This window comes from Tympanuchus pallidicinctus, unplaced genomic scaffold (assembly GCF_026119805.1).
Source record: "Tympanuchus pallidicinctus isolate F22 unplaced genomic scaffold, pur_lepc_1.0 scaffold1, whole genome shotgun sequence".
Classification (NCBI taxonomy): domain Eukaryota; kingdom Metazoa; phylum Chordata; class Aves; order Galliformes; family Phasianidae; genus Tympanuchus; species Tympanuchus pallidicinctus.
Window position 1 is genome coordinate 87,758,242 of NW_026294618.1, and position 25,473 is coordinate 87,783,714.

Below are 25,473 nucleotides of genomic sequence, written 5' to 3' on the forward strand. Positions count from 1 at the left end.
TCTGTTAGGAAATTGCACTTATCCCTTACATACATTTCTAGATGGGGAAAAAAAAATATGGATGACAGGATTCCTTGGATACCCAACGTGGTGCATAATTCTGGTGGCCCTAGCTGGGCTGCTGAGCTACCAAAAGCTGGAACTGTGGGAACATCTTTTACAGATGTAAGGACATAATGAAAGAATATTTTAGACTAGCAGTATAGTGAAGTAGGCTGTGAGATTTTGTACAGGGGCTGCATCTTTCATTAGAATGGAGTTTAAAGTTTGTTTTCTGAGGGAGAGGAGAAAGGGAAGTAAAATATAGTTAAGATTTTTCTGTTATCTCATACCCATGAAGTTGGAGGATATGGTTACAAATGAGATGGTGAAGTAACAGCTCAATGCAGCTGAAGGAGGAGTTTCTGCTCCCATCACTAACTTCGTGCCAGACCTGGTGATCGTCAGACCCCTCCAGAAGCCATTTAACTTCTCTAATATGGCTATGTTATTGAGTTAAAGCAGCTCACAGAAGGGTCTGACAAATTCCAGAGCCAGTGTTGAGGGTAGATGTGACTGGGAGCAAAGGAGGGAAGGGATGAGTACATGACAAGGGAGTAGCGGGGAGAGAGACCTGTCCTTGTCATTGTCAGCCAGCTGTGTCGCTGCCTGTCAAGCTGCAGGCACAAGGTTCTGAGAGCTGGGAAGTGTATTCTGTCCTCTCTTGTAACATCAGTTGCATCAAAACTCTGTTAAGGGTGTCTTACCATGCCTGCAACATAAACACTGGCACTCCAGCCTTTCAGGTGCTTCAGGAGATAGCAGCAATAGCAAGAACTTCACAGGACAAAAATAAATGTTAAAGTGATGTTAGGCAGAACTCCCTATGCTTGATTTAGATGGGTTGGACCAGAGTTTACCAGAACTGCCTCTTTCTGCTCTGGAAAGAGCAGACTGTACAGCAATGTTGTTATTCTAATGAGGTGAGGAAATAAAAAAAACACAACCAAGCATGATGTTCCATAGTGCGTGTGCTTCTCCTGCTGTGTCATGTCATTAAGGCTTCATTCTTTGTTTGCAGATCCCTCCACTATTGAGTACAGCTGCACATAGTGAGTTAATTTTGCACTGCCTGGGAAAGTGAGTTTTTTGAATTTCCAGTTTGTGTAGCTGGGAAGGGAGCTTTTGTGGGTTTGGATCCTGCTTTGTGCTGAAGCAAGGATTGTGTTAAGTTCCCTGGTTTTGCACAGGAGGTCTTGGATAAACAATTACATTTAGAAAGGAGAAGTATCTTTCTTTTCCTTCTAGGAGGAGTGCCTGTAAACACAGGAAATAAACATACTGTGGGAAGATGTCACTGTAGTTTGCTGGCTAGTGATACAGTGATGGTTGTCTCTCCTGTTAAGTGCTGGTGATGTAGGTCAGGGATTGTCAAGTTTCCTATCTATATTTTGTTGGGTTCTCCTTAAACATAAATAACTATATTACCTTTTAACTTAGTACTCCATGCTCAGACTTAGATTGCTAGCATCACAAGTATGAAAGCATTTGGTTTTGAGGTGTTGTCTGTAATCATTAGACTTCTGTAAATAGTAGAGAGGCTGAGAATTTCAGTGCTATGGAGTGCGAGGATCCAGTGAACTATTTTCATCAGTTACAAGTGCACGTTAACATCTGTTGTGCAAGTGATCACAGGCAGTGACTGTCCTTAAAAAGTCACAGTTAAAAGGAATCATAATTTACAGTGGCTTTTTTTGGTATTGGGTAGAAGGTTTTGTCTTCAGGATTTTCTGCCATCATATCTGATTAACAATTGACTTTCTGCAGCTGCCTAAAATTTCATTACTGCTTTCCCAAGGACCTCAGATCTACTGACAGCCTTTCAAAGGTTATAAGAATGGATTTAAAGAATTTCCTGACTCGCGCTTCTGCCATGCAGCCTTTAGAAAACAAAGCTGAGGCAATTGGATTTGGATCACCTGGATCAGATGTTGTGTAGGCCATTTTCGGTTTTTTATTATTAATGTGTCATGACACACCTCCAAACAGGATTAAATGTCTTAGCTCCGTTTTTCTGCTTTAGACTCCCTTGTGTTTTGCTTTCTTCCTTCCCTCCTTCCTGCCCTTCTTTTAAATATTTTTCCAGCAACATACAGCAATTTTGGAATGCGCTGGTAATAGAATTCAGGGTTTGTTTATTTTGTCACTTCAAAGTACAGCCTGCCAACAAGGTTATTTTCTTGAAGCATCCACTGCCTACTTTGAACCTGTGTTGTAGTGTGTGGCCCTCACGCTATTTAGGGTAAGCAGCTGTCTTTAACTTCAGATGGATGGTATAAATCTTCACAGAATTTAAATTGAAGCTAGTTTAAAAATCATCCTGCCAGTTGTTAAAGTACTAAAACTACAAGCTCTGGTGGTGTTGCAATTATGGTGGCACAGGTTTTCATTCACAGAACTGGAATACACTATTGCAACATGACTTTGTTGTGGTAGAGTAGTGCCTAGCTTCTGTTGTGCTGACGTAGTTAAAGGAGTTCAAGACAAGGCTGTAGGGTCAGAAGGCTATCTGACAGAGGAGCTTTCCCACATCCCCAGAGGCTTACCAGGGCACCTCTCCTGACATTCCTGGGATACATGTGCTGTGTGTCAAGCAGGTCCTGCACTGGTGGAGGCAGGTAGTACTGATCCAGCAGAGCTGCCTGTCCTCTTACCTTGTTTATTATGGTGGTTGCACATCATTTTTATCTCTTGCAGATGTCATGGTTATATGATTTCCCTGTGTTGTTGTGGAAAATAGATGTGTAGAAGAAAATACTCCCCTCAGTCTGGTTCTGAGTGGTACAAGGAGCAAAAATGATTGATGAACTGATTTTTCATCTGGAGAAATGTCTAACTAAGGTAGATTGGATTGCTAAGGGAATGGACTGATGTGTGGTCAGTCTAATGTCTAAATAAAAGTGGCTAATATAGAGATTTCTTTAGTATTCTAGAGAAATTAGCAACTGGTTTAATTATTTCTTCTGGAAATAATTCCTGTTACTTGATTTCAGCATTAGATCTTGAATTTGTTTTCACCACTATTGCAAATGTTCAGGTGACATCTGCTGGTTTTTGAAACTCCAAATTTTGGTTAATGAAGCTTCATTTTATTGACCATCAACGGAACACGACACGTGCTGCCTCTCGCTGCGGGGCTTTTGTAGTGTGGAGTGCAGCTGGGTTTGTAGTGAGGCAGAGAGGAGATGCGAGTCCTGTCTCAGGCTGGCTGTGTGCTTGGGGTTACTATCAGAAATAAACGCCTCCTGTGTTGTTGGTTCCTTTAGCTCAGCTTTTTGGATTGTCTCCTCAGCATGTCACTGTTATTGCTTTGTTGCTATGATACAGCACTTACTCATGCAATCTGCTGCAGAATATTAGAAGCTCTGAGCTGAAATGTTATGTAACTTACAAATGTTTTTACAGCTGATGCTCATTATTTTGCACAGAGGAACGATTCACGTCTTTGCTATGGTGTGATTTCTTGATATCTGAGAGCAACGAGCATCTTCTGCAATTTTTTCTTCAGAAGAAGTGGTTCAAATATCAGAATTGCCATACAATAGTATGGATTGTTCTTTATGAGGGAATAATAACCACCAGCTTTCTTACAAGATCTCTGAAGCTGTTGTGCTCAGTTAATAGGACCGCCACTGTCAGGTGGCAAAGGGGAAGATGGTACAGTGTTCTGATGTTGGAACTTTTGGGACGCAGCATGCACTTGGGATTTTGCATTTAGTCCATTTTAGCAGCAACTTCTTTGTTTGCATGGAAATGAAAGGATTTTATCAGACTATTAGTGAATGTTAAAACCATTGCTGACTGTTGGAAGGTGTTTTGCTGAGAAACTTGAGGAGCTGGCATCATCAGAATGCGTTTGAGTCACTAAACTTACAAATTTAAAGCTTGCTAAGTTAGAGTAATCCTAAAACGATAAAGAGAAGCATGAGATCTTTCTGTGTTTTGTTCAACCTTTATAATGAGCTTAAGATTTTCAGCTGTGTTACAAGGCTGTTGTCTTTTCCTCGTCTTCTCAATTTCCTTCTGATGAAGTGGCAGTGCTAAAACAAATACTACAGGGGATGAATGAAACTAAGGGATTAGGTTGTCTGCCTGTAGATAGGTCTTGGAAGTTGTACAGGGGAAAAGCATTCCTTACTCCCAGATAAAATAGGGAATAGATAGGGAAACAAGTGAAATCCCAAGTGACTGATAGATGAGGTGGTACTGTGTTGCTGGAGTGGCTGAGAAGAAGCCTGACAACTCAAGCAACCGAAAAAAACACAGACAAAGGGCGCCTGGGTTCTCAGCATTGGCCTGGGCACTGTGACATTGATCTGGTTTCTCAGTTAAAACTATGGCTGCCTTCGAACAGTTGTGAGGGTGTATTCTGTTTGTGAAGTATACATTACTCAGTGATCTAGCTGATGTGCAGCTAGCATGAAATACTAATAGAGGAATTTTGCTTATCAGCTATCAGAGAAACCGCACTATCAAATGGAAATGCCAAGTTGTAGACAAACATGTTGCTCTAATAGGCCAAAAAAGCTGTAAAACCTTACATGAGTAAGACTGTAATAAATTACTTAGACCAAAATCTTAAATTTTGGGGTTAATCCTTTTGAAATATTGGAGTTGATTCTCAAGGGAAACATTCATCACATGGTATCAAAAGTATGTGAGGTATGTTGCATCAGGGTTTAAAAAAAAAAAGAAGACAAAGTTCCTTCAAAGCTGATTTTACAGCTTTTAAGCGGGTTATATAATAAAGGATTAGGGAACAGAATGAGATAAATCGGATGAATGAGAGGTTAGTATGATGCACTGCTTGTGTATGTGACTTTTGGTGAAGGAGAGCTGGTACTTACTGAAGGCTGTGTGTTTCTAATAAAGTTAATTCACTTGTTTTCTATATATACATTTTCTGCCTTGCTTTCATTTGTGATTCCATGAAATACAAGTTTTGAACAATGAGCCATTGTAACATACTTAAACAGATACTCTCAGTGTCTTTCTCTTTTCACAGTATTACTTAGCTAATTAACTTGCTAGTTGTCCAACATACCATTCCTTGGTTAAAGATCTGACAGATTATGCAAATTTTTGTTGACTGAATTTGCTTTAACAGACTTTGGTGTTTGTTGTTTTTTTTGTTTTCTATAGATGCCACCTCCAATGAACAGCAAGATCTTTTCTGTCAGAAGTTGCAGCAGTGTTGCGTGCTCTTTGACTTCATGGACTCCGTTTCAGACCTGAAAGGCAAAGAAATTAAGAGAGCAACACTGAATGAACTGGTTGAATATGTTTCAACGAATCGTGGAGTGATTGTTGAATCAGCTTATGCTGACATAGTGAAAATGGTAAGTAGAATCTGGAACTGAATGCTCTAAACTGAATAAAGTATCCTCAGTGAATCAGTTTACAGTTGTGATGGCATCTAACTCAGAATTGCTGGTGGTTTTTTCTGCTTATAAAACACAGCATCATTTGTTAATGGTAGCTTGGCTTACAGGAATATTTAGAAAGGCTTGTAAAAAGTAACAACAACAACAAAAAAAACCAGTAACACAACTTGAATGTTTTATTTATTAGCTTAAGTACGTGCTTCTAGGTAATTAAAATGAAGGAATTGACGTACTGCAGGTGTTTGCATTTTGTATATGCTTTGAAGTCATTCTCATTCAGAAAATGGAAATATTTCAGTGCTACCTGTCCTTGTTTATTTAAGAATGACAGTGAAACGATAGCATGAAGTCTTCTGGTAAGGATTCTTGTGGGTGCTAGTGTCAACAGAACGGTTTATCAGTGTGACAAACTGTCTGCGTGTAGTAAATACACAGTGTGGCTGTTAGTACTGTTTGGGCCTCAGAGAGCTGTGCTGGATTAGCCTAAGTGGTCTGCTTGAGTTGTAAACCACAGAATGACTCGTACTGTGCAATTTCTGCAAATGGCTCGTTGAATAAGCAACAAAATATGTGGCTGTTATCTGCTGACATTGCAAGATTTTTTTGTACACATTTTAAAATGCTACCACATGTATCTGTACTATGTGTGCAGGGAACACAACTGAAGGACTTGAAAAATGTTTCAGAATATTGCCCAAATTAATTTGTCTAGAGATTTGAACTCAAAAAAAGAATGTGTTGAATCCCTCTTGCACTTAAGGTAACAGTTGTCTGAACTTTGGTTAAGCTTATGTATGCTCAGTGCTGACCTCAGAAGTAACTGTTGAGTTGATAAGCAGAGCAGTTTGAAGCACATGGCCTGCAACTTTTATAATTTTCTATATGCTGAAGTCTGTTGTTTTTTTCCCCTCAATGTTTTTTTCTTTCTTTCTGTGAGAAGCTCATGTGGAAGGTCTTTCCTGTAAGTAAACATAGGAATTATACCAGTGTAATCAAGGGCTGAGATCGTTGAAACAGGTTATCGAAACTCTGCTAATTGTTTTGGCTGTTTCACAGGATACTTGTTAAGCTTTAGAAAAGATCTAGGACACTTTGTGTGTGTGTGTGTAGCATTTGTTTTTAAGAGCTACTGTGTTTCCATACTAAATGGTTTTCACCCAAGGTCGTAGGGCACGGAGAACTTCCACCTATATCTTGGCTTTTTTTTTTTCTTTTCCCACTGCTGGAGGCACCAAGCCTGAGCCTTTTTCTATCTGTGTGTCCTCTGCAGCCTCTCATTAGAAGAAAGAGTACACTAACTAGCCTGTCATACTTGCTGAAGGGTGAAGAGACTTTCTTTTATATTAGAGTTGTTTCCCTTTCTTGGAGATACTGTGTTAGGCTGTTCTTTTGAGGTTATTGTTGTTGTGCAAATGATTGGGCTCTGTGGATGCTGATTTTTCCTTCCAACAAATTTCCATCTCCTTTTTTTTTCTTAAAATAACAGCAAATGAAGAAGGCCTTAAATGCTCAGTGAGAGTTTTTTCAGAGCTTGAGACAAAAGATCTCTCCAAGCCTGAACAGCATTTCTAGTCTCCCTGGCAACTGGCAGTAGAAAAGGTCTTTGCTATGAATTAGGACTAAGTACCAGCTTTCTGAAAGAGCCCTGGGTGGGTCAGTCCCTGTCCCTACAAACAACATGTGTGTTGGGTTTGAGGCCTTTCTTTGTAGCTTCCATGAGATTTTGAAAAAATATGTATCTTTATTTTTACTTGTCAAGCTTTTGTTTTCGATGTTAATACATTAAAAGAAAAGCCATTTGAGTTCTTTGCAGAGTTTGAAGGATAGTGTCTTTGAGGCAAAAAGTAGAAATCAACCTTGGTGAAATTCCACGACCACCTGACTTGTAGTAAAGGATGAACAGACCACAGAAATTCCCTTAGAGAAGCTGGAGTGGTGTCAGTGGCAGAAACAGAGCTCATTTCTTTCCAAGGCCCCTTGTCTCCCTAGGCCTGGGATCACTTTCTTCCAGTTTGCACAGATTTCATTGGAATTGCCTGTGTTTTGGTGAAGCAAAGTCAGCAATCCCTTACAGATATCCAGAGCTGAGATCTGTGCAGGCGAGGAGGTCTCCTAGGAGGTCTCCTTCTCTCTGCATGAACTCTGGTACTGTGGCAGCTGCTGAGCCAGCACCCTGCAGTTGTGCCCAGTGTAACTGAGGCTACTCTGCTCTGAGGTACAGAGCACTGGTTGAAACGATAGTGCTATCATTTCAGGCTGCCAAGGATGGAACAAGGTCTGAAAGATGTCTTTCTGTTTAGGCAGATGTGCAGGACATATACTGTCAAATATTATTTGGCGTCCCAGGCAGCCTGACTTTCACGTAATTCTGTTGCCAAAGTCTTCGGTTTAAGAACTGAGGAAGAATTTTGCATGCAAATAGTTTTGAAGGGGCAGCACAGCTCCCTGCTAGGCTGTCTACAACTAGCAGCTTCTCAGTTTGGAAATTTCTTGGTAGTACTCTGAAGATAAACAGCAAATTAGAGTTTGGCATAACGAATCTTTCTAAAAGCTTAAAATCAGTGGGAGCTTTGAAAGCTCTAAAACACAGTGAGTTTGGGAGAACAGTGGGAATGTCCCTCCAGTCCCCATTTCTGCTTCATCCTCATTTCTCTACCAACTGCCCCTCATTCTGCGCCAGCACGTGGAAATGCAGTGTAAATTGATTATGGATCCTAGCAGCGGGGTTTCAGAATTTCAATATCACATATCTCTATCTGCATGCTGAGAAATGAGAACTGAATCTGGTGTCCCTCCAGATGTTTAAGCCTCCTTGGGAAGTAATGGGAAGTAGGGGATTCTTTTTGGTTTCAGTGCAAATAACAAAAAATGCTTTATCTTAACACTTAAAGCGTTTCATTTTCAGCGGCCGCTTTACCAAAGTTTCTGAGGTTTAGGAAGCTAATGCTGGGTTTCTGTAAAAGCTGATGGAGCTGCCAAAGCCTGTAGAACTTTGTTACCATGTGTGTGTTTAAAATCACTCTTTTGGGATAACGCCCCCTGCTTAGGAATGAAAAGAGTTGTTTTAAATAATAAGAGAGGTTGTTATTCTTCTACTATAGAGATATGTTTGGTAATTGGTACTCTGTTCTAGCCTCAAAATTGATGTATTCTGTATGGAAACTGAGGCTCTGTGCTAAAGGATTAACTGATTCAGTCCAGCAAGATGCATTAGAAATAAAAGGGTGCATTTTCAAGAGACATTACCAGAAGTCTTGCAGGCAGATGTAGGTGAGCCTTGGTAGGGGATTGATTTGTATTTAAATGTTTTTCATGGTTACCTTCTTGCATACCTGGTAAGAGCAGTCATTGTCAAGTAACAGAACCAAGTCTTGGTTTTTGGGTTTGATTAAAATCCCCGTTCTCTCACACTCCCATTTTCTCCTTCCCTAATTTTCTCCCTCCAGCCAATTTTATTCATGTCCCTTATGTTTAACAACACCACACAACAAACTGCAGTGTGAGCTTGGAGATGGTGCTCTGATGCCTATCCATACAGAACATCACTGACCTTCTAGTCTGGAGCAGCAGTGTCTGCAGCTTTAATGTGTGCCAACAGGAGACAGTGACAGGGAGTGGAATGAAGGGCATGGGAGGAATTGAGAAGTCAGTGTATGCAATGGCTTTGTATTTTGTTTAATGAAGCAGCTGATTCTTCTGTGCAGAGCCAACTGGTGGCTTCTGGATCTTTTTACGTCCTTTTCAAGATCCTTCAAACACCTTGGAGACTCCATGGAAGCTGTGCAGTAGCATTTGCTGCAAACTGTCAAACATTCTTTCTTTTGTGTTTAGTAGGGTTGGGTGGATAGCAGCTATTTGAAACAGATTTGATTGAAAAGGCTAACGAGTTTGAAATTTAATTGGAAAAATTGGGCTAAATGTGTTCCTGAGAGAACAGCGGAAAATGCAGAAATGAAATTAACTTCATGTTCTCTATTGTTCATGTTATAATGATTTAAAATCTGATGTGTTGCATTTGGCAGGTGACATGACATTTATTTTTCTTTTGACGTCTGAAAGATGGGTCTTCTATCCGGACTTGTATATAGTTGAAAAACCTCCTTTTGAATCTGCTCTCTTGAAATTGATTTGACATGACTAGGTCATACTTAAAGTAACTTGGTAGCCATTTTTGCTAGCTTTTCAAAGTTCCCCTGTGCTAGATCAAAAGGTTACAATTGTTAGATATGCTTGACTTCCCAAAACCTTGAAATATCTTGAGGTTATGGAAGGTAAAAAACTGTAAGCAGTTCTTTTGTTTTTTTCTTAAGAGTGAAGAGCATCTTGAAATATAGTTAAGTCTAAAGCCAGATACGTTTTTGGGATTGTTTACCTTCCATGTGAGAAGAACCGTGTCTGACTCATAATCAGTTGTGCTGTATTTCATGCCTGATACAAAGCTTCAGCTCATGGCATCATGCAGTTAAAAACCAGGCTTCAAAGGGAGGAAGCAGAAATTTTCTTTGAGTAGTTTTGAAGAAAAAATGTAGGTATGCCCATATGTAGCTGCAAATGTATACAGTAATGAAGCCATCTGTTACTTTCTTAATATTTTCATTGGCTTTTGGAAAATGTGAAGCAAAAGTGAGGTTGCTGTTGTTTGTTTGCTCTTTGCAGCTGGTGTTGCTTTGTGTCATTTTAAGATAAAGGCAGTACCTTCCTCGGCGTGGTCTGCGGAAGCAAAGAAATGATTCTGCTAACGTATTTTTTTCTGTTACAGATTAGTTCTAATATTTTCAGAACACTTCCACCGAGCGATAACCCAGATTTTGATCCAGAAGAAGATGAGCCAACTCTTGAGGCCTCGTGGCCCCACATACAGGTATGGGATTCCTTTATTGTCAAGCCTTTTTGCAAGAGATATCTGAGATATCTGTGTAATTTTGTACCTTTGGCATGAAAGTCAGAATTGGTTTTATAAGAATATAACTGAATTTCTGTGCGTGGAAGAGGGAAAAAAAAGTGAAGTTTTTCTTACTTGTATGAATACGGAAAAACATAAGTGTTCCAAATGGTCTGAATTCTCTTGTTTTCAGAGGTTCGTAGTGTTAAAGTGTGGTGTGTGTATCTTTAAAATGTATCTTTAAAATGTATCAATGTTCTGGGTAATTATGTTCTTTATTTAGGAGGTGTGTTTTCTGCACTTGATGAATTTTTGTATGGTTTCAATAAAATGTAAGTGAAAGTTAACAATTCAGTTTCTGGTGACAATAACAAAAACAGCAATAGCTTTTATCTGTCTTTTGAGCAAGAAATAGATATCTCCTCATTCTTCCTCCCTCTGTTCAAGAACTTTACAATATAGGCATTGTTGTTTGCTAACAGTAGGTTGGTTATTCTATTGTTGCTCTCCTCTACCAATCTTGTGATTTTATAGCATCGCTGTATCAATGGCATGATTTACTTGTGCTACTGCTGATTTTTTCCTCAATTATCAGTTAAAGGCTGAACAGTCCTAAATGGCTTGTCATCATCCAACTTCTCAGGTAGACATCCGAGGTACTCAGTTGTGTAGCAACTCCTAATAGAGAGTAGAAGAGTATAATAGTTGCTAAGTATCTGTATGCCATCTGTCCCCCTCTGTCCTTAAAATACTGCATGAGGATATAATATTTTGTGTCCTTACAAGAGGCAATGCGTATCCCCATGCAGTGGGGGGTTGCACAAAGGCTATGCAAATATCTCCTAAAGTCTGTACAGGCATCATTTGACTTCCAAATGCTCCTGTCTCCCAGGAATAAAATTTGTGAATGTTTGCTCGGTTCACTTTAGGACATGACTGAGCTGTGGTTCTTACAGGGAAAAAAACTTGTGGTTTCTGTGACCATTTCACTTTGTGCTTTAGGCTCATCTGTGGGAAAGTGGAAGAGCTCTGTGTTGTGTTACCGTTTGAAATTTTACTTTCGGCTTCTTCTTTTGCCTTTTTCTAAATGAGTTTTGGCTAGGCTACCTGATTACTGATAGTGGACTTTCTGCTCCTGCAGTCGATCATCCTGGTCCTTAGAATAGATTTGCTCAGTGCAGCACAATGGAAATAGTTTGTGTTTTTCTCTCCTTTAGCTCTCCTTGAGTTCTCCACCCTTTGCCTAGATGGTAGAACTCAAAATCGTTGTCTGTCACGTAACCAGTCTTCTGGGAGGGAAAAGAGAAAAAAATCTGACTACTGTTGTCTGTTCTGATGAATCTGTTTCTTCACTGTAACATAACGTTACAGGTAATAGCTCAGTAAGTTACCAGCAACATGTGTAGCCACTACAAAAGACTGTAGACCTTCAGTAACTAGAGTCACTTGAAAGACATAGCTTTAAAGTTACACTCAAGGTGGTTTCTAGCAACCAGACTAGATTGAGCAACTGGCATTAGAACCACCCTGTGTTTCTGGGCGTAATGAGCTGTGGGTAGATGGTGGAATTGTTAGCTCAAAGCAGTAGTATCCTAGTGGTCTCTGCAATAATGAACTGTGAATCACCAAAACATAGTAGGAGTTACTTGCCGTAACTCTTTTACCCAAACAGACTGATTTTGAGAATTGAAGCTACCAAAGCCAACAATTCTCCCCATGATTTAGTATTCCTAATGGTAACACTTCAGTTGTGCTCAGGAAGGAATACCTGACTGTTTATTTGGTTGGTTTGGTGTTTTTTTTTGCCAAGGTTAAGATAGCTAGTGGCTGTGTTTAGAACCATCCTTGTTCCCCTTGCTGTTACTTAGGACTGTGCTTCTGTTTTCAAACACAGTGTAGGGGAGAAGTAAGAGGCTGAGTGATTCAGAAATGGCCATTACAGCTTGGGACACCATGGATAAAGTTTCCTAAATTTCCCAAGGAATCCCAAGGTTTCTTGCTACCTTTTACTATCTGTGCATTTTTAAGTGTGGCTTCTGTAGCTGTATGTGGATTTTTTAGCATGAAATGTTTGTTTTTCTAGAAGCTTCTCTCTTTAAGAACAGTAGCAACAGTGGTGGTTCTGGAGTTGCCTGGATTATACAGAGCATTCACATGGTAACTGATTGATCTTCTCTGTACTGGAAATGAGATGTGCCACGTCATCAGATATTGAGAATCTGGCATCAGTATTGGTTTAGTCTGTGACGCTGCTAGGGCATTATGCTTCAGCCTCGTTCTTCTGCTGGATGTTTATCCCAGTTCCCATATCTATTTATGGAAAGAAGCCATAATTGTCCTCCCTCCCTGCCTTCCTTTAGGGTAAACAAAACAGACCTATTTAGTCTTGGCTCATAACAATTGGTACTCTGGCCCTTGGCTGTTCTGCTGTATCCTTTCAGATCTGAATATGTTTTCTCCAGCATGTGTAGGGTACTGCACATCTCTCACTGTTCTGTTACTATTTTACTGGAGAATCCCAGGATTTTGTTTGTCATTGCTGTGGCTTTGCTGTGTAGCTGGGGAACTTTGTCATCCTAGCACTCAGAACCAGTATCCAGTCCTCCTTTTCTCACCTTCAAAGCTTGCATGTTCTTGGTAGGGCTTTTTCTTTTCTCTGTAACTGACTTCGCAGTCATTTAGTTTCATTCTGTGTCAGTCTTGGCCCTTTCTTACTGATAACCTGATGTTCTTTATTATTTTTTTAAATCAGGCAATAGCTTCCAATATTGTGGCTTCATTCCAGCAGCTTTCATATAACTATTCTTGTTGTGTTTGCTGATAGAAATATATAATATACAAATTCAGTGCTTAATGAAGTTTAATTCCAGCATGTATTCCCATGATACTCTGTTAACCTCCCTCCAGTCGTGCTTCCCATTTCATTACAAACCACTGAAACATTTATCTAATCTCTAGCTTGAAAGAGATGAGTAGCCGTGGTTTAGTAACTCTTCCTAGTGGCAGCTGTTGAAATACATGCCTGTATATGTTACCTCTGTAGGTTTTATTCCTCAGTCCAGGAAGTACGTTTGTATTTATCTGAAGCGCACGTTAATATTACTGCTTACTATTCAGTGATTCCCGAGCTGAGAAATAGGCATTGAAAACATGAGAAGCCCTGAATGCAGCTAATCTAAAGACATCTTTCCTCTCAGTTCTGCCTTGCTTAAGAGATGCCTGAGGTGTATTTTATTAATCAGAAGGTTGCTTGTGTCCTCCCCCACCTGCCACTGTTACGGATACACGCGGTTGTTTGTCTTGGACTTGTGATGGATCCGATAGTATGGGACTTGTGCTCTGCCATTTTTGTGCCTTGCTCTGCTGCCTCAGGCCCTTGCTGCCTCCATCTCTTCTCTGTCTGTGGGCCTTACGGCATCATAGTGAATGGGGACTTGAAGTCAATAGAAAGAATATACAACAAAATATACAGGATATTGAAGGTAAATCTGCAGAAGGTCTTACTGTTTGAATGGAACACCCAGAGTAGAGAAATGTAATGCTGTGCCAAGCATTAAAGTTTGTATGTATTCCTTCAGCTTTTCCAGTTATGACCATTTTTGGAGCTGTAAGCTCCATTTTTGGAGCTTAAATCTGAAACCTGACTTCAGGAGCACTTAGCAAATATTTCTGAATTTGTTTTTAGGGAATTAAATACTGATAGAGCACTTAATTTCACTCTCAGTGCTGATAAGTGTTTGGTAACTTATTTCTACATAACGCGTTCTTAATGTGGCAGGAAATGTGAATTTGTGTAATACTTGTACGTTATTTTTGTTGTAGAGTGGTATTTTCAGCTATTTATTTGTTAAGCTTAGAATCTTCTGGGAATTAAAATGCTCTTGGTGCTTACAGTAAATTGCTAGAGGCCATGATGGTTTTCATTTGTAAATGTTAGTTATGTGAATAGTCCCACTGACTGAGGTGGGGGATAAGATCCATAGGATGATGTACTGATTAACTTGTTCAAAATTTTCACTTTGATGTTTGTAGTTGGTGTATGAATTTTTCCTAAGATTTTTGGAAAGCCCGGATTTTCAGCCTAGCATTGCAAAGAGATTCATTGACCAGAAATTTGTACAGCAGGTAAGTAGACAGGTTTCCTACCTCAGGGTTAAAGATTGCCTCTCAGGCTTAACTGGTGGTTGTTCTGAGGAGATACTAAAGCTTTTGCTTTGACAAAGGGTTCAGTTCTAGTCGTTTCAACAGTGATCTCTGCCAAGCAATGCCTGCTGCACGGGGAATAATTAGTAATTAGCAGCTTCAGAAACACTTTGTTTTCAGATATTAGCCTCTTTGCTTTGCAGTGCAGGAGTTTTATTTTTTGTTAATACAAGCTGTGTTTTCAATGTAACTTACCTCCAGTCAATTCAACAGCGTGCCAATGACACTGTTACACTGCTTTGATGTTTGCTTTCTTCATAGAGATTTACGATGGGAAATCTTACAGCAAAATTGTTTTTCCTATGAATAAGTAACTTAATGTGCATGAAATGTGTTCCAGCATGTGCTGAGTTATTACTGGATGGTGTCATTCTCATATTGTGGTGTCTTATATGCAGAAGGAAAATTAAATGAGAAAGCTCATGAGAAAATAGTGCAAAGTTGTTTCATCATACAAAGTTTCTATGAAGAAAAGTGAAGTAGGACATCACACCTCACTTGTCAAGGCATTAGGCTGTATGATATGGTAACAGTTCTCGTCCAACATTACTTCACTGGATTTTTACCATGCCCAAATGCTCGTTTTTCAAAGCTTGAGCGTGAATAGGCTGCCACAGTACAGCAGTGAGAAGTGAAAACATAGATGAATGCTTCCACTTGCTGCCTTCAGTGACTGTTTACGAGCCTGCTTCTCTGGGCTTACCCTTCTTGTCTTGCCTTCTCTATTTTGTTTGACTTTCATACAGAATTCAAACCTGAAGCTGCTGTGGAACTATTGGCCATGCCTGTCCAATTCACTGACTGGCCAACAGTTTTTAAGAGCTATGTTGCAGTATTTCAGCTCCTGATGTTTCACAAGGTCTTTCTCTAGAGTATAATAAAGATGGTGCAAAGCACACCATGCTCTTTGTGGGGAGAAAATGCAGTAGTGACCCTGAGAAACTCCTTCTGAATATAGACATGAAATGAGCAAAGCTCTCATACAGCAGTTCCCAGGCCCTGCTGCTGCTTGGTGTAGATGTTTGTGAGCTTGCAGATCTGGACCACGCAGGAGGCTGTAGTGATTGCTGGAGCTAAGTTACTGTGGGGAGGAAGAAGGTATTAACAAAACCAAACCGGGTGGGGGAAATGCTACCATTAGAGTCAGACAGAAATGAAGAAACTTGTACTTGCTGATTTCCCTCCCTTCCCCAGCTCATTTTTAATGCATTTGCATTCTGTTAAACATCTGTCTCCCTCTCTGTCCCCTGAGGAAATATGCATGATTCTTATCATAGACTTGTCTTACAAAATGATTCTGCAGAGGATTATGCTTGTGTTTAACCTTGAAGGCATGAGCAGTGTATTGAAATCGGGAGAACAAGATCTTAATTAAGAAATCATAAATGTATGACACAAATTTGCTTCATTCTAATTTCTTGAAGACCGAGTGAAAACCACTTACCCCGAATTTGATAATATCGTTCTTAGAATGTCATTGTTATTTTGATAGGGTAGTGGTTGCAATGGCTTTGTTGATGTCTGCTGTATGCAGACTTTTTGATACAGAAGGAAATGAAACTGTTGGGTGTACTTAAATCAGCTTTATTTGAAATCTAGTTTTGAAAATAACATTGGATATCCAAATAAAACATTAAGTCAGACCGATTCTGTTCTTTCTAATGCAGACTTTGTAAGTTAACGATCAAGCTCAAATCGATTAGGAGCCTGACAAAATGTAAGTCTTCCGAAAGTAATAAATTTCAATTTAATTTTTGAAGTTACTGGAGCTCTTTGACAGTGAGGACCCACGAGAACGTGATTTCCTAAAGACAGTTCTTCATCGAATTTATGGCAAATTCCTTGGTTTAAGAGCATTCATCAGGAAACAGATCAATAACATTTTCCTCAGGTATGCTCTGTCTGATTGTCTGTCCGGGTTGAGCACTATGCTCTTTCCCCTTCCTAGTCTGAGACTGCAGAGATTTGTTCTTGCACTGAAAGAGCTGGGTTTGATCCGTGATTACCTTTCAAATGCCTAAAACTAACTAAAGGTTATTTATTTGGAACCTGCTTCCGTTTTTGTCTTTTTTCTTAATAGGTTTATATATGAAACAGAGCACTTCAACGGTGTTGCTGAACTTCTTGAGATATTAGGAAGGTAAGATTGAGGGGACAGAAAAGATGCAAAATGTTATTGTGGGCAGTGCTTGCTTCAGTTTCGCTGCTTTGGGAATGGGGAGAGTATGACAGTAACGAGTGATGAAGTGCAGCCACTGATATAATTGAATACAGTCTGGGTTACCATGTGAATATCTAATTAGGATATGGAGTCTAAATCCTTCTTTTTCAATGTGTGTTTTAAGGATGACAGGCAAAATATTTCTCAGGAGTCCTTGCTTGTTGAGGAATGTATCCAATAGAGTGCTGATTCTCTGCTTTGGAAAATGAATGTTAACTTCAGCTCTCAAGTTGAATACAATGCTTTAACCTTCAGCAGGCTGACTTTGTTTAAAGTGTGTTCAGAAGAGCCTCGAAAGTATCTTCATTACCATTTTTGTCACTAATTCAGTAATTTAATTTTCACTTTGAAAGCCGTTTGTGGTATCTTTTAATAATTTTCCAAAACTGACACAGATACATTTCATGGTAGAAAACTATAAACACAAGTGGGTGAACAGATTGTCAAGTATCATGGAATCAATCATGAAAACTAAGTGAACGGGTTTCCATTTGCTCAGATTTATCTGAAATGTAGGAAACAAAACCTAAGGTCTTCCTGAGAGGCTGTCATTTGTTCTATGGCTGGCTCTTAGGACAAGGTTGTTGAATCAGTGACCACTTGGAAGCTTTACTTTTAGGGGGAAGACTCAAAACAGTTTCGAACTGCACTGTTGTAATAATTTAAAAATTATATGCCATCTCTTTTGTTCCTCTGCAAGCTGTGTTTAAGTGATTCTGCATGAAATGGATCAGCTTTCTGATGTCTATGAGCTTTATCATTACCCAGCAACTTTAGATTATTTTACCTAGAGGAGGTGATGGTGAAAGTCCTCTCGTGAGTGTTAGTGGGCTTCCACTCTGCTTCTCTCCTGTGCCTGCCTAGATGCCAAACCTGTAGAGGCTGTGCATATATGAAGTTATTTTATGGCTTTGTAATTACCAGGGTTAGAAATGGAATCAGAAATTGAATGTCTGCTGAATGTACAGGAGTTCTTTACTTCTTGCTGGAAAATCTTTTGTTTTGATTTTTTAATAAAAATAAATCCTGCTTGTTCACGTTTTCAGTATTATCAATGGTTTTGCACTGCCACTGAAAGCGGAGCACAAACAGTTCCTTATGAAAGTTCTGATTCCCATGCATACTGCAAAGGGATTAGCTTTGTTTCACGCACAGGTAAGCTCTCACCTATTTTTAAGAGTAGTGGTTTTCTTTGTATTTGCATTTGAAGCTAATGAAAGTTTGAAGCTGGTTGTTACAATGTCAACGTTTTGAGGTATTTGTAAACATACTTTTTAAGACCCTGCAGATCTTGTTGGTAAATGTTAATTTTGAGATAATGCTTAGTGTGTATTAAAAGTGAAGGGATGTAACAGTGATTTGAACTCGCATCAGCTGAAGTGGGAAGCTTTTTGGTTTGGCCTTCTGTCACACTCCAAGCTTTATTTAATCCCAGGCCTTGCTGTGTTCTCTTCTCGCTTTCTTAATGTAACCTACGTGCTGTGTATCAAGGAACCCCGAGTATGGCTGGGTGCTTATTTCAGATGTGCTTCTTTATTTCTAAAACCTTCCAGTGATTGTGAGAGGGGGAAGGGCACTGGGTAGAAATGGCAGAAACACGTAATAGCTCTCTGGCTCAGCTAGAAATTATGTAGATCCATGACATGCTGTCAGAATGCAGCAGTTATTCATTTGACTTCCATTCTTATGCTTAGCGCGGCCGTTCGTCTTACTGGAGGAATAATGTGCATTATAGCCAGACATATGGCACTTGAGCATTGAATACATTTGATGTGAACTTACAAGTAATTCAGCTTGGCTAATTAAAAAATAGCTTTGTTAACTTAGTCCGCCAGCTAATAGAGTTCCTTTATAGACAAAACAAGGAAATGAGTTTCTAATTAAAGCAAAATCATTATGACTATATAGACTACACACAGGATTGAGAGCTCAGTTAAAACTGTATTTGAGAAGTAGGAATTAATTAGATCACTTGTCTTTGTGGTTTATTGCTGTGCGATAGGCTGCCATGTGAAATAAAGGAACCTATCACATGCCAAGAGTATTCTAGATAGATCAGTGCAGCAAGCTGCCTTTCTTCTCTGATATGTTTAATCACATCCATTGGTACCTGAAAGCATGCTCTAAACTCAGCTGTACTGGATACTGAGAAGCAGCATTTGGTTTGTTGAGCAGGCTACTTGCCTGTTCTGTCACAAAGCACTAGAGCTATGTTCCAAAACAGCACTTGGAAATGAGGGAGCAGTCCCATCGCTCTGCTTCTGCAGCACAAGGAGCCTGACCTTAAAAGATGAAGACTTAAAGCTGGCTTGAATTTGAGCCTCTGTGTCTTTGAACAGTGGATAAATGACACAGTAATGCCTTAATGGGAATTTATGAAGTCTGTGTGCCAGACTGTTTTTTGAATACACACACAAACACAACACACACGCATATCTTTATCCTTAGGTGTAGCAGCAGTACGTTAGGCTTGTGGTAATGACCTGTTTTAGGATAACAGATTAAAAAAAAAAGGTAATTCTTGAGTTCAGGTTTGGCAGTGCACATGTAATGCACAGGAATAATGTGTCTGAGTCATATTGTGAGATGAAGCATGCTATGATTCCTCAAAATCAGTCTGCATGGAATTTAGAACTGTAACTGTCATCGCGTGGCTTCTGAACATGGCGGAGCCACGGCTGTTTTGTCACTTAACTGTGTGCTGAGTAACTAAACAGTATGTAAATAAGTGAATATAGAACGTACAGGATCACTCCTCAGGCCCTTGGGCAGCGATCACTGAGGTGGGTGAGAACACAGTGTTTGGGGTTTTATCCTTTCTCATTTTCTTTCTTCGTGCTCAGAAGTGCTCTCATTATAAGCTGTGCTACTTAGTTATGCTGCAGTGTCTAACCAGTGTCTGTTTAAATAATTCTGTGATTATATTCTAGCTCGCCTATTGTGTTGTACAGTTCCTGGAGAAAGATACAACTTTAACAGAGCCTGTAAGTGTTTTTCAGTTGCATGTTTTTCTGGCTTTAATTTCAACTTGGTATTTCAGTGCAGTTCACGGGAATTGCAGAGTAGTGCTATCTGGTATCTTGATTATGATCCATAGGTGTTATTTAAGGGGGAAAAAAGAGTAGGAGAAAGTCCTGAGTTTGAAAGTGCAGTTATCTCTTAGCGTGCATCCAAGATGAAATAACAGTTTGAGCAGCTGAGATCACATAAATCACCTCATATGAAAACGCGAGTTCCTTCCTGCTAAGAGCTGAAATTTCAGTAATAGTGGTGTGATGGCTCGTGCCTAGCATAAATCAGAAATATTTCAAGGCAATACACTGTCCCAAAATGGAAGTGAGAAAGAGTAACTACACTTTATTTAGACAGAAAGGACGCTGACATTCCAAATGTGACGTTTGTCTTTTTGGTTCCTGGGACAGCTCTTGGCAGCTGCAGGAGAGGTGCTTTGGGCATCAGTGGCTTCTGCCAGACTGCATCTCCTGCGGCACACACAGCCTGCCCAGCCCCAAAGGGAATGGCAGTGCTTCCTGCAGGCAGTCTGGCTGTGCCTGTACAGAGTGCAGGCACTGCTGCAGCTCCTGGGGAGACAGAGCGGCGCTGCAACAGTTTGGTCAGCAATTGGAAATCCTCCCATTAAGGAGATGTTGGAAATTTAAATACTTTGGCTATTAATGTAAACTTACAGTAAAACTGCCTTTATAAAGGAAGAGTAAAAGTTAATATATGGTAGTAAGTGAAGATGTAAGAAACGTGAAGTGCTCGAAATGTAAATGTCAAAACTCAATAGAGCAACTGATAACAGAAATAGCGTACGGATTTCTGTTTGGCTGTAGGTGAAGTAGTACTTTAAGAAGTCCATCAGAAGGCTTCATGAGTACCTCCCTGTTATTTTTCTGGCAGGAATTGTCTCTCGGGGTCAATGCAGAGGACGTGTGTTCCGAGCTCGTGTAGCTATGGTAGTCTGCCTTAGGTCGGTCTTGATGTTTGCAGAGCTGACAGGAGCTCATTACCTAACCCTGCTGAGTGCCACAGCCTTTACATGGATGGAATTTCCTTTCATGAGAATCAGGCTGAATGTGCAGCCCTTGTACAGAAGTTGTCTAGCAGGTGCCTGCTGGTGTAAGTCAGCTTTATAGGAACCTTGTAGCCCTGGGAGGAATGTTAACCGTGTGTATTTTGTGCTGTGAGAACAGTACGACTTCACGTCTACATTTGTGCAGTTCTTGAAAAAAAGGCTTTGACCTTACATGTGCATGTATGAGCTTCTCAGTGTAAGAGTGTGGTCAAGCTGGAAACTCAAACTCTAAAGAGCAAGCAGGAGGTATTTTGTAGAGGCTTGCACTTTCTAGTAGGAACATTGCTGCTTTGTCAAGTTGAGAACGTGAGTCCATGTAGTGAAGTCTATTCAGCACTCATTGCCCACTGCTGGAAACGGGACTGTTGAGCTGACCAGATCTGTGCCTCCAATATCAGTATATTCTTGCTCCAGGTTACAGAGATATATGTTAGGTACATCTTCCACAGATAAGCTACTAGAACCTATCTGAAAATCTTTTGGCTTTCTGGTGTTGTTTGGGGAAGGGAAGGTGCTGGCAGACTGTCCATGTTCTGACTTGTTCTTTAAAAATGTAAAGTATGAAGTCCTCATTTGCTGAGTTTCACCTGAAGTGACAGCCAGTCTTCTAGTTTGTGTATCCCAGGATAAAATTTGGTGAGCACCAAACACGTTACCTTACTGCCAGCACGTCACCTGTGACAGTGCACACAGCTGTGAACCAAACAGGGAAGATTGGAGCAAAAAAACATGGGAAAATTGCAATATGGAAGGCATTCACGTGGTAGGCTAACTTCTACAGTTGGGTACGATCTGTTAGGTGCTGCTATACCATAAAAGCTGAGGTCTTTCCTCAGAATGAAATTTCACAGTGCTTGAAGGTTGTGTGTGTGAAAGGCGCAGTTTGGGCTTTCTACAGGCAGCGTCAGTTCTGCAGGTTGGCGCTGGTCCCGGTGTCTGTTCTGGGGAATGGCTGCTGCTCTTTTTGGTGGTGGTTTCCCTCCTCTCCTGCCCCTCTTAGGGGCTGTGCTTTCCAATTACATTTCCCAAGGGTTTTTTCCAGTCTTACATGAGATGTATTTCAGTATCTACACTGGAAACCATTCTCTTTGTAAGTTCTCATCATTTCTAGTTTCCAGCCTTTGACACTTCAAATCACAGAAGAAAAAAGGGTGTGGTGGAGGCCAGGCCTCCTCTGTTTGCCATTTGTGCCGTCTGTGCACTGCTTTCTCTTGGCTTGCAAAATGCCCCAGGTGCGGTGCTGTGCGGTGCATGGGTCACGAGGGAACAAGGAGAAGTACTGCAAACTGCCCACGGGGAAATGAGCTTCATTTTGGGATGCTTTGATGATATCAACGTGCTACCAGTTAGTGTACATAGCGCGGTGGGAGTGGATAACCAAAGCAAGATAAATATTTAAATGAGCAAAGTATTTGTTTTCATGCAATTGCTTTTAGCCTTATTCAGCTGTTATTGATGCGCTGGAGAGGGAGAAACTGCCTTGTTTTTCTTCTCCTCCATCTTATCAAATATGTAACAGAAACGTGCTCTGGTTTAACTTGTGTTTCTCATACAGGTAATCAGAGGACTGCTCAAATTTTGGCCCAAAACTTGCAGTCAGAAAGAGGTTGGTTTTGTCTTCTCTCTTCTGCTTCTTGTCTGCTGTGCTGCAAACTGCAAGGCAGGGTTGTGCTCTGCATCTCTGCTGCGCTTCTCAAGAGATCTTGCAATAAACTTGCAGCTCTTGAAACTTTATAAAGAGTGTTCATCTTTGTCGTGCTACTCAGTGCAGTTTTTTGGCATGCCAGTTGTCACTGTGGTTGTCACTTGTGATGTTAAAACTGTGCTAGAGGTTCATTCTAATCAAGATACTGTGTAGAGAAAAAGTCTGGGAGGTGAGAAGCACTGTGGTGTGGTCACACAGTGTTGGAGGCAGTCATCTGTACCACAGCCCAGACACAGCCACTGAGATGCTGAATAGAACTCTGGTGAAGTGTCTGTACATGTTTTCCACAGGATGAAAACAACTCTTACTGGCCTGGGGAAACTGTTTTTTTCTGGCTGGCTTTTCTTCTCTGTAATCCAAATGAGCACAGTCAGAGTTGTACTTATACCCCCCCAGCTCACCTCTGTGGCTGCCTGACATTGCAGCCCTTCAGAGCTGCTGTCCGTTCAGTTGTTTGGCAGTGAATTTTTCCATGCCACCCGCCTGCTGTCCTGCTGGCTCTTGGTTAAAACTATTAACTGCTGGCCATGGAGCAGCTAGTCTGCAGATCTCAAAGGTAACCTCTGCAGATACCGTGGAAGTAAAATGTTGCAGCTTTTTTTTTTTTAAACTGTAAAGAAAAACTTTCTGCAGAAGCAGCTCATGCAGGTGCCAGAGCAGTCACACCACGGAGGAGCCCGAGGCTCTGCATTGACATGCACTGCTCTGTGCACGTTCTCGTGTTTAAGCCACCTTTTGTTTCTGTTCACACTGTCAATATAAAACGTTCTCATACTTGTTGATGTATCTCTTTTATACAACAGGTAATGTTTTTAGGTGAAATTGAAGAAATCTTAGATGTAATAGAGCCGACACAATTCAAAAAAATAGAAGAGCCTTTATTTAAGCAAATTTCCAAGTGTGTGTCAAGTTCACATTTTCAGGTAAAAAAAAATTACAAAACAAAAACCCATCAAAAATCACCTGCAGTAATTTGTTTTCTGGTTGCTGACTCCTAACCTTTGCATTTCAGGTTGCAGAAAGAGCTTTGTACTTTTGGAATAATGAATATATTCTTAGTCTGATTGAGGAGAACATTGATAAAATTCTACCAATTATGTTTGGTAGTTTATACAAGATCTCCAAAGAACACTGGAACCCGTAAGTAACGTTTAAGTACCTGCGGTACCGGGAGTGCGTTGCATTAAGCCTGCTATTTCCAGTTGAGCTCACAACCTTGTAAATACGTCTTCATTTTAACTCAGATGAAATCTGCTGAAATGGACATCATTTTCAGCAATATCGTGCTTTCATTGTTCTGCATTATGATGGAAAACTGGAATTTACTCAAAAAATGAGGGAACTGGATGGCAGTTGCAGTGTTCTAATGACATTTGATCTTAGGTGCTGGTTATTTAATTTCCTTAGTTGTTTTTTCCTATGTTTGCAGGACAAGGTAATGACACTGAAATATTTTTTAAAATGCCAAATTTGGCTGTGCTCAGCACCCGAAACTGAGTCAGTGAACATAGAAAGTTTTTACAGGCAGAAACCCAGGTAGGCAGGAGCCTTCTGCAGTCTGAGCAGATCAGACACCTGTTAAGGGCCCATAGAGACTGAAGCTACTCTGCATGTCTCCAGGTGGTGCAAACCTACCAGCTGAGCCTGAGTCTAACCACAGGAGACCTGATTCTTGGAGCCTTAGTATTGCCTGCAGGCCTCAGCAAATCCGAATGGTGTCCCTCTTCCTCTAGCTGCAGACAGAAGGTGCTCTTTACTTTAGGAAGGGCACAGAAGACACAAGTTAATTGTATACTTTGAAAAGCAGGAAGTTCAGGAAGCAAGTACAGCCCTGTGGTTTTAATCTGATTTGAAAGACAAAGAAGCTTATTTATATCCATCTACCTGTCTAGTGTAGTCTTAATTATTCACTTAGGATGAGGCTTTTCCTCTCAGAAAACCAATAACCTAAGTAGGCTTTTGTCTTCAAACCACGAGACAGCCAGCGTTCAGTGGTGGACAAGCCAGGGCCACTCTGCATTTTGGGTCAGTGTGAGGCCTCCGGTCAGCAGGAGAGAGATCTCAAAGGTGCCACAGTGAACGGAGTGCACTGAAAAGGCAAACGTGGTCCTTTGGTTACTTCCTTAAATTATTCTTTTCCTCATTTTTCAAGCTGGTGAGAGCATGGCACTCCTGCTCTATGGCCTTACACACCTTACTGCTGTGTGAAGGTCTCCAGTAGCGAGGGGAACAAGGGGGAGACAGCTTACCTTACAGCTTACCTTTTTTGATTAGTGATAAGCTGAAAGATAGGCACCTTGTTCATGTTTACTGCAATTTCTGCAGGTGTGTGTGTAATAATTCAGAGTGGGCTGAAAGGAGATAAACATTATTAAGATAACTTTATGACATGAGAGTATCTTCACAAATAGAGTCAAAAAGGAAAATAATCTGTGGCTGTCAAGATTTGCAGTTTACCTTAGACACAGCAGTACTGCTTGAGCTATTCCCTTTCTTGAATTAACTGCCAAATTTGTGCCTATCACCAGAAGTTTTATCCTTTAGGACTCTCCTATTTCATTGCTCAAATACTTAAAAATCCTTGCTAGAATTCAGTTTATTAAATACTAACATAACTGAAAGGCTTTACAGTACCATCACAGTACCAAGAGTTATATCTTGTATGTGTTGACTGGAGTTGGGAGTTTAAAGTTAAATATTCATTTGTTTGTGGAGGGACTACTGTACAAGATTTTCTTTCAAAAACTGGGCTTTACAGTAGCACCTTAAATGCAAAGTTTAGGGTCCAAAAAGGAAACCAAAAGTTGCTTACTGAAGGTTGTGTTAATTCTAACGGTTGTGCTCCTTCTGTTCTAGAACCATCGTGGCACTGGTATACAACGTGCTGAAAACACTGATGGAAATGAACGGCAAGCTTTTTGATGAGCTTACCAGCTCATATAAAGCAGAAAGGCAAAGGTA

At 40.4% G+C, this 25,473-nt stretch overlaps 1 protein-coding gene and 1 long non-coding RNA gene across 2 annotated transcripts in view; one reads left to right on the plus strand and one right to left on the minus strand.

Moving 5' to 3' along the window:
* PPP2R5A (protein phosphatase 2 regulatory subunit B'alpha) overlaps positions 1–25,473 on the plus strand; it is a 40,035-nt gene that overhangs the window by 12,766 nt on the left and 1,796 nt on the right. The window contains exons 2-12 of the mRNA XM_052674080.1: positions 5,182–5,378; positions 10,183–10,284; positions 14,338–14,430; positions 16,269–16,399; positions 16,589–16,648; positions 17,776–17,884; positions 19,660–19,713; positions 22,363–22,413; positions 23,316–23,435; positions 23,525–23,652; positions 25,369–25,470. Of these exons, the coding sequence (XP_052530040.1) occupies positions 5,182–5,378; positions 10,183–10,284; positions 14,338–14,430; positions 16,269–16,399; positions 16,589–16,648; positions 17,776–17,884; positions 19,660–19,713; positions 22,363–22,413; positions 23,316–23,435; positions 23,525–23,652; positions 25,369–25,470 (1,147 nt within the window). The remainder of the gene's footprint in view (positions 1–5,181; positions 5,379–10,182; positions 10,285–14,337; positions 14,431–16,268; positions 16,400–16,588; positions 16,649–17,775; positions 17,885–19,659; positions 19,714–22,362; positions 22,414–23,315; positions 23,436–23,524; positions 23,653–25,368; positions 25,471–25,473) is intronic.
* On the minus strand, positions 23,370–25,372 carry LOC128075611 (uncharacterized). Its single transcript, XR_008204119.1, has 2 exons — positions 24,774–25,372; positions 23,370–24,601 (listed from the first exon to the last, which is right to left on the minus strand). It is a non-coding gene; the product is annotated as an uncharacterized LOC128075611 (long non-coding RNA).